We start from the raw sequence: 8,541 nt of genomic DNA, 5'->3' as shown, positions 1-8,541 counted from the left end.
AATTAAAACCACAATTGTGTGTCGACATTTTCATCGTTATGGACCGTCTTTGCCTCCCCAAAGGAATAAATAAATCACAGTCAAATGGGATGGAACAGAAAACAAGTTGAAATGTTAGCTCTATATCTTTTACAAGATATCCGTACAGAGAACACTCTCCACAAAAACACAGCCCTTTTTTAAAGAGTCAGTATCACATGAGACGATCAGGTACTGACGTGAAAACTAACACACATTCATATTTCACAAACAAAAAGTTGACGTGATGCTCGCGTAGTGCATATCCATAAGCAAATGAAGGATCACAAACAAATTGATACCCAGCCAGCCTGACGTAGTTGCTGGTTGGTTTCTGGCTTCAAGGAACTTGTCTGGAGACTCGGACCGAGTCGGGCTTGATCTGGCTCTGCTTCATCTGTTGAACTCTTTCAAATGATCTTGTCTGAATACAGTTGAAGTGACACTTTTCCTCCAGAACAGTGACGGAGTGTTTGTTAGCATCATTGAGCTCTGTCAGTCTGCAGGGTCACAGGCTGAGTGAGGCAGTAGCTTGGCACAGTGGTGTCTGAGCAGCAGACCTCCTCCTTCACTGCTCCTTCTGTGCAGTTCCTGTGGTGGCCAGAATCTGTTGAGGCGGACGCAGGAACACCAGCATCACTGTGATGTTATCACTAGATCCGGCTGCTTTAGCGTGGCATACCAACTGTTGAGCGACTCTCAGGCCAACAGTGTCCTCTGACTGTTCCAGCGCAGCGTCTCCCTCGGACTCAGGGTCAACAGACTGATGGAGGGCATCCAGGACCAGATGTGGGACCTCTGAAGGTCTGACTGCATCAAAGAAGCCATCGCACGCCAGCAGCACGTAGTCCTCATCCCCTAACAGCTGGGTTGTGGAGCAGTCAGCCTCTCCAGACACGTAGGGCTTCTGGTCAAAGTCACCTGGAGGAAGGATGTGGACATGAGGTTAAAAGCTTCAGCTACACACAGCAGACTTACTCAGATCAGGCTTGAAGGCGACCAGGAGATATGCTGGGCTACTGACTGATACACTTACACAGATATATCAATGTCAGTGTGTTTGTGAATTGCAGTACAACATTTAAAAGACATTCAACAAAGGAATCAGTTAAATGAAATGAAACGGTTCACCATGCAGGTTTCCTAAATGTCCACAAGAGGGAGCTGTCTGCTATCGTCAATAGAGTTCAGTGAGTTAGAAAAGTGATGTCATTTGAAGTTCAATCTATATTTATCAAGGACGGAGTTTTGTATTGAGTAGAACTATTTCCCGTGCACCTAGAAAACCCCCACCAAAAGGACAGTTTGTTAGCTGGCGCCATGGACACACATTGCCCAGGTCTGTGTGGGTTTAAAGAGTGAAACACATTCAGCTGGGAGACTGTTCTCAGGTCGGAAAACAGTGAACACTCACTTGACATGGTGTGAATGTGAAGAACCGCGCTTCAAGAAAATAAGTATTAACCCTCGTTGCCATGAAGCCCCTAAATATGATGTGAACACGTTTGTTTAATGAAGTGTGTTGCAGAGTAGCGAACAAAGTGCAAAGCAGAACATGTGTTTGAAACCCAAAATATCCCCTCTCTGTTCCGGTTGGCTGCGACTCACCCAGAGCTCTGGACACAGCATAGGTGCCATTAACCCGCCAGCATCCCACGAAGGTGATACAGCCACCAAGATCCTCAATCCTCTGCTTCTCATCCTGGACGGTGGAGGACAAAAGAGTAAATGTACATTGAATTTGAACTCCACATGTGTCTTATGTGAGTGTCATCAATCAACTCCTCACATTGTGTGTTGGTGAAGAGCCATTGCAGTATGCTGTAAACTTTAAGCATAGTTCTTAGAAAGTAAGAAAATCTAACAACTTTAACAATGTTAATCAGCCAAGAAAAGTGCAATCAATGCATCTTCCTGGGAGCTGTGTGTGATATCCATACCTCTCTGTCTGGTTTGTGGGGGTCCATGAGCGTCACAGCGTGTCCCTCTCTGACCAGTATTGCTTGAGAGTCTCCCAGCCAAGCCACAGACAGCTGTGGTCCCTGGATCAGCACCGCCACGCCTGTAGAGCCACTCCGCAGACGCTGACAACACACACGGGATCAATCAGCCCGACCAGAACCCCTCAAGAGAGTCCGCTCGGGACTTCACACATGAAGGAGACCCAAAGGCAAGGGCAGTAATGGGTCATAATGTCTTCATATCGTCCATGTAGTCACACAAACCCACACACCTTTATACTTTATTCACCCGTTGTTAAGGCTTTTTCCTGTTCGATATTGTTTTTATGTATTTTAACAATAACAAAATGAATTGGGTCTTTTTAGGAGCGAATTAATGCTGGAAACAACCCCTTGAGTTGTCCTTTTCCATGCCCGGCCACATCTGTTACAGTACCAAGTTAAAATGTAATTCTTTAGTTACTAATTAATTAGTATGAATAGTATTCACTGATAATATAATGTTATTGTACTTGTAAAATGCATCATTGGAATTACATCTGACTTAATTGATTGATAGTATTCTTTTAAGTGGTCAATTTATTAACTGGTTATAATTTAAGATAAGACAAGCCTTTACTGATTTCCAAAGGGAAAATTGAGGTTATAGCAGCAGCTAAGGCAGAAATAAGTAAAGATAAATAGGGATTTAGAAATGAAATAATAAAAAAGGTAGAGAACCTTTTTCTGTTGAAAACATATTGATGTATGTTTGTGGCTCTTAATACTTTCCTCTTGGCTGAGGAGCCTTTTTCTCATTCACTTGCTCTTCGCTGAGAATCACAGTTTATCATCTCAAATCTATGCAATATAGATTTGTGGCAGCCAACACCAGAGTGTGCTGGAAGCTGGAACCTGTGCTCAGGGTGGTGCTGCTGCTTTGGTACCTCTCTCTTGGCTTTGCCCCTGAACATGTCATCCGTGTGTCGGAAGGCCCTTTGAAAGGCTGAGGCTGTGTCACTCTGGAGTGTCTCCTGTTTACTCAGAGCAACGTGGAGGTGAGTGGCAGCATAGGTGGCAGCATCCACCCCACCATGGCCATCGAACACAGCGTAGTAGGCACAATCCCCTGCGCTCTGAACCATGGCACAGAGAGAGACAGAAGACGGGTGTTCATTCATCCGGACCAGTGAGAAACCGTGTTGCAGCAGGGAAAGCATTGTACCTGGATTCCAAACAGCTGGTTGAACTCAGCCAGGGCCAAGTGTTTGTCCTCCATCTTCCTCCTTGTGTTCTTAATGGCATGAACGGAGCAGTGGAGGAACCGCGAGGGAGAGGGGGGAGGCTCGGGGAAGTCCTGATGCCAAGCCAGCGTCACTTCTATCAGCTTGTTGAGGAAGAGACGTTGGACTGGCTCTGACTGAAGCACTAAGTAAGATAAAAAACAATAAGAATAACTTGCTGCTGTTGGCATATATAGAACAACACATGACAGCGGGTAGAACAGACTCGTCATATGAATTATACGTATGTATAATGTAACCAACAGAGCCTTTTAACCTCGTTTAGCTCGATGGCTTGGTTGGATTGTTGTGATTCACTCTCACCTCGTTTCCAGCAGCAGCTGTTTTCAGCTCTAATAAACCCACTCGTGAACATAACGGAGCCGTTAGCAGTACTTTTCTCAGGCGTCGCTGAGTACCAAACCATAGCTCAAAGGAATGTGCATATTGGACACAAACATGACTCCATATGAATAATAATGTTGTGTCTGCGGGATGTGTAAATCGCCAAAAGACTTTGAGTTTGCAAAAACATTTGTTTTAAGATAAAAATATGTAAATGCAGGCGTCACAAAGTGTCAATGGAGGTTAATCGCTGATTTCTAGTCCCGGCAACAAGCCTCCCATTTACCAATAAGGTCAGTCTACAGATTAGAGACAATATCAGTACAATATTATTGAAAAGCACCACAAACGACAGCCTCTAAAATGAGCTTGGAGTAAAACACTTACAGACTACTCGCGGCTCCTCTTCCTGGTGGTCCCCAGCTTCCTGGGCACAGTGGAGAGGTGAAAGGTCGTTCTGCAGCAGCTGGGACAGCGCAGCCCGGCACAGGAGGGCACTGAGGCCTGCAGGAGCACCCCTGAACCAACAAGGACAAGCTGAAATGCATGTTGTCTACTTTGTCAAGATCGGAACAGGATTAAAGTCTCTCGCCAGACTTTGTAGCCAATTGATTCACAACTGTACAGCCAGACGGATGCCCCTCAGTACAGAAACTAACAGGCACACACTAATGGCTCAAATGGGACTGGGACACAATTAATGCTCATTTACCGAGGGACCGGTTCATGAATATGTAACTGTGAGATCAACTCGATTGTCTTTCACTCCTCCTTTACAGAATGACATTTCTGTTGCTAAGGAAACAGGAAGTGCAGAGAACAATGGCGTTTGTACAGACAGGATATGAAGCCTTCCTGAGAGGGCATACCTCTGGAGACGGGATGTGAGCTGAGGAGAGCACAAATAAGCCAATGGTGTGTTCTACTGTACGTCTAGCTTAGTTTGAAGGTTTATTCATCATTGCAAGAAAATAGCTGAGAGGGAAAACTAATGACCTCAGATGCATAGCAGAAGGGATGAGACATCTTTTCATGGCTTTCCACAAACTCCATGACTAAAATAAGTCACATAACCCTTTTCTTCCTTGATATCCTCATTTTCCAGCTGAACACCAGGCATCAAATATCATTTGTCCAGTCCTGTCTGAAGGCACATGGAACATTTACTGAACTTTAACATAACGTAAACAATCCTGAGGGGAGGGGGGGGGGGGTGGGGGTGGGTGGGGAGGGGGGGACTGTTGTTATGTTACAGCTCTATTCGTCCACAGCTCTCGTTTGGTACTTTCTGGTTTCACATTTATAAAGTGTGTCAGCAACTATCGTTCTGTGTGAAGTTAAACAGCAAAGCCAACCGTGCATACTGAATGAGCCGGGCGAGAGCAGAGCTGTCAGGAATCTGAGGAATGCACGCATGCACGCACAAAAAATCATGTGTGGACACACTGTACCTTTTGCAATGATTTCAATATTGGACTGTAAAGGGATGCCAAATAAGAACACCATTGAAAAAAAAAACATTGAGTGTACTTTCCCCTCAGTCGTACCTTGCAGCCAGCAGCCTGAGGCCCAGCTCCAGGCTCTCTCCATGCAGCTCCTCCAGGGTGACCTTGCGGCTCAGAGGGCTGACAGGTAGCGGACTGCCTTCCTCCAGCGCAGCTGGGAACTCGTCAACAAACCTCCCGAGGAAGGACCGGGCCTCCTCCTCCATCCTGCCGACTCTGGCTGCAGTAAGCTCTCAGGTGAACAGGGGGGGTCAGGGCTCACAGGTCCCGAGTGGAGACTTAAAAGGAGAGAAAGTAGACTTCAGGTTCCCCACTCACTTCATTCAGTGAGTAAGACTAGATGGAGTTCACTTGGTGTCGAGTAGGGGCCCGTCTGGGGCCCGTCAGCTTGAGACAAACGATTGCAATGCTTTTACCGTCGACTGATTTGACTTAATTCACTAAAAACCAACGAGCCTAGTTATTTTGTTTTCTCAGATAATCAACTCGCAATATCGAGAATAGCGGTATTTATTTACATATTTATAAGTCCAAATGTATGATAGCAAGTCAAACATTGTACTATATTATCATTTGGTGACTAGGTCTCCCACAGTCACCAGTAGGATAGTGTTGCCCTCTCTTTGGGGCACAAACTAGCGTTCCACATCTTGAAGAAACGTGAACAGAACCACGGTACACCAGGCTCTCCAGCTTTATAGGATTAGGTCAACTGTAGGCACATCTTTATATGGTTAGGTCAACTGTAGGTACATCTTTATATGGTTAGGTCCCCTGTAGGCACATCTTTATAGGGTTAGGTCAACTGTAGGTACATCTTTATATGGTTAGGTCCCCTGTAGGCACATCTTTATAGGGTTAGGTCAACTGTAGGTACATCTTTATAGGGTTAGGTCAACTGTAAGCACATATTTATATGGTTAGGTCCCCTGTAGGTACATCTTTATAGGGTTAGGTCAACTGTAGGTACATCTTTATAGGGTTAGGTCAACTGTAGGTACATCTTTATATGGTTAGGTCAACTGTAGGTACATCTTTATAGGGTTAGGTCAACTGTAGGTACATCTTTATAGGGTTAGGTCAACTGTAGGTACATCTTTATATGGTTAGGTCAACTGTAGGTACATCTTTATAGAGTTAGGTCAACTGTAGGTACATCTTTATATGGTTAGGTCCCCTGTAGGTACATCTTTATATGGTTAGGTCCCCTGTAGGTACATCTTTATAGGGTTAGGTCAACTGTAGGTACATCTTTATAGGGTTAGGTCAACTGTAGGTACATCTTTATATGGTTAGGTCAACTGTAGGTACATCTTTATAGGGTTAGGTCAACTGTAGGTACATCTTTATAGGGTTAGGTCCCCTGTAGGTACATCTTTATAGGGTTAGGTCAACTGTAGGCACATCTTTATATGGTTAGGTCAACTGTAGGTACATCTTTATAGGGTTAGGTCAACTATAGGTACATCTTTATATGGTTAGGTCAACTGTAGGTACATCTTTATAGGGTTAGGTCAACTGTAGGCACATCTTTATATGGTTAGGTCAACTGTAGGTACATCTTTATAGGGTTAGGTCAACTATAGGTACATCTTTATAGGGTTAGGTCAACTGTAGGTACATCTTTATAGGGTTAGGTCAACTGTAGGTACATCTTTATATGGTTAGGTCAACTGTAGGTACATCTTTATAGGGTTAGGTCAACTGTAGGTACATCTTTATATGGTTAGGTCAACTGTAGGTACATCTTTATAGGGTTAGGTCAACTGTAGGTACATCTTTATATGGTTAGGTCAACTGTAGGTACATCTTTATAGGGTTAGGTCAACTGTAGGTACATCTTTATAGGGTTAGGTCAACTGTAGGTACATCTTTATAGGGTTAGGTCAACTGTAGGTACATCTTTCTGGGGTTAGGTCAACTGTAGGTACATCTTTATAGGGTTAGGTCAACTGTAGGTACATCTTTATAGGGTTAGGTCAACTGTAGGTACATCTTTATAGGGTTAGGTCAACTGTAGGCACATCTTTATATGGTTAGGTCAACTGTAGGTACATCTTTATAGGGTTAGGTCAACTGTAGGTACATCTTTCTGGGGTTAGGTCAACTGTAGGTACATCTTTATAGGGTTAGGTCAACTGTAGGTACATCTTTATAGGGTTAGGTCAACTGTAGGTACATCTTTATAGGGTTAGGTCCCCTGTAGGTACATCTTTATATGGTTAGGTCAACTGTAGGTACATCTTTATATGGTTAGGTCAACTGTAGGTACATCTTTATAGGGTTAGGTCAACTGTAGGTACATCTTTATATGGTTAGGTCAACTGTAGGTACATCTTTATAGGGTTAGGTCAACTGTAGGTACATCTTTATAGGGTTAGGTCAACTGTAGGTACATCTTTATAGGGTTAGGTCCCCTGTAGGTACATCTTTATATGGTTAGGTCAACTGTAGGTACATCTTTATAGGGTTAGGTCCCCTGTAGGTACATCTTTATAGGGTTAGGTCAACTGTAGGCACATCTTTATATGGTTAGGTCAACTGTAGGTACATCTTTATAGGGTTAGGTCAACTGTAGGCACATCTTTATATGGTTAGGTCAACTGTAGGTACATCTTTATAGGGTTAGGTCAACTGTAGGTACATCTTTCTGGGGTTAGGTCAACTGTAGGCACATCTTTATATGGTTAGGTCAACTGTAGGTACATCTTTATAGGGTTAGGTCAACTGTAGGTACATCTTTCTGGGGTTAGGTCAACTGTAGGTACATCTTTATAGGGTTAGGTCAACTGTAGGTACATCTTTATAGGGTTAGGTCAACTGTAGGTACATCTTTATAGGGTTAGGTCAACTGTAGGTACATCTTTATAGGGTTAGGTCAACTGTAGGTACATCTTTCTGGGGTTAGGTCAACTGTAGGTACATCTTTCTGGGGTTAGCTAGGTCCCCTGTAGGCAAATACAGCCTGCTCTACTCTATTTGACGAAGTTATTTTTTACTATGCTCCAAAAGACGTAACATAGTGGGCTTTCACGTTGTACACATGCACCTATTTCCTCCCTGGTGTGGCTGAAACTTTAACGCAACAATGGCACAGGTTCATTGCTGGCTGGCTCCTTGAGAAACGCTCACGCTCCCGTTGAGAAGAGAGCACGTTCTTCATTTACCGGAGCTCGAGCAACTCGAACGTTTCGCGACTTCGTTCCGTCAACAGACCAACAGGAGGAAGCAAACAAAGACACGAACCTGCGCTGGAAGAGCTGACGGCAGTAGAACCTCGTGTGCGTGTATACATGTACGTGAGTGTACATGTGTACATGATGTGGTGGCGCAGGACACCAGCACCCTTCCTGTGCGGTGACGCGCGGCCCCTCCCCCTGCTCTGGAGATTTAAAGGGCCACGGTCCTCTTTACACGCAGGCGTCATCAGGCCATGGAGACAGGTTTGGA

At 44.4% G+C, this 8,541-nt stretch overlaps 1 protein-coding gene across 1 annotated transcript; it reads right to left on the bottom strand.

Annotated features, from left to right (window-relative positions):
- Positions 1-477: 477 nt before the first annotated feature.
- On the bottom strand, positions 478-8,475 carry ppm1f (protein phosphatase, Mg2+/Mn2+ dependent, 1F). Its single transcript, XM_034542080.1, has 8 exons — positions 8,338-8,475; positions 5,134-5,369; positions 3,974-4,104; positions 3,184-3,386; positions 2,906-3,094; positions 1,959-2,102; positions 1,627-1,720; positions 478-939 (listed from the first exon to the last, which is right to left on the bottom strand). The coding sequence occupies exons 2-8, from the start codon at positions 5,295-5,297 to the stop codon at positions 587-589; spliced, it is 1,278 nt and encodes a 425-aa protein (XP_034397971.1). The 5' UTR covers positions 5,298-5,369; positions 8,338-8,475; the 3' UTR covers positions 478-586.
- Positions 8,476-8,541: the final 66 nt, after the last annotated feature.

Source organism: Cyclopterus lumpus, chromosome 9, assembly GCF_009769545.1.
Source record: "Cyclopterus lumpus isolate fCycLum1 chromosome 9, fCycLum1.pri, whole genome shotgun sequence".
NCBI classification, from domain to species: domain Eukaryota; kingdom Metazoa; phylum Chordata; class Actinopteri; order Perciformes; family Cyclopteridae; genus Cyclopterus; species Cyclopterus lumpus.
Note: the sequence above shows the minus strand (reverse complement) of the source record. Positions and strands in the feature narration are given on the sequence as shown.

Excerpts from the sequence above, each read along its gene's own strand:
- ppm1f (XM_034542080.1), bottom strand. The coding sequence starts at position 5,297 with ATGGAGGAGGAGGCCCGGTCCTTCCTCGGGAGGTTTGTTGACGAGTTC. Across the intron at positions 4,105-5,133 it reads CTCAGGCTGCTGGCTGCAAG|GGGTGCTCCTGCAGGCCTCA; the intron begins GTACGACTGAGG and ends TTGTTGGTTCAG. Across the intron at positions 3,095-3,183 it reads ACCAGCTGTTTGGAATCCAG|AGCGCAGGGGATTGTGCCTA; the intron begins GTACAATGCTTT and ends GCCATGGTTCAG.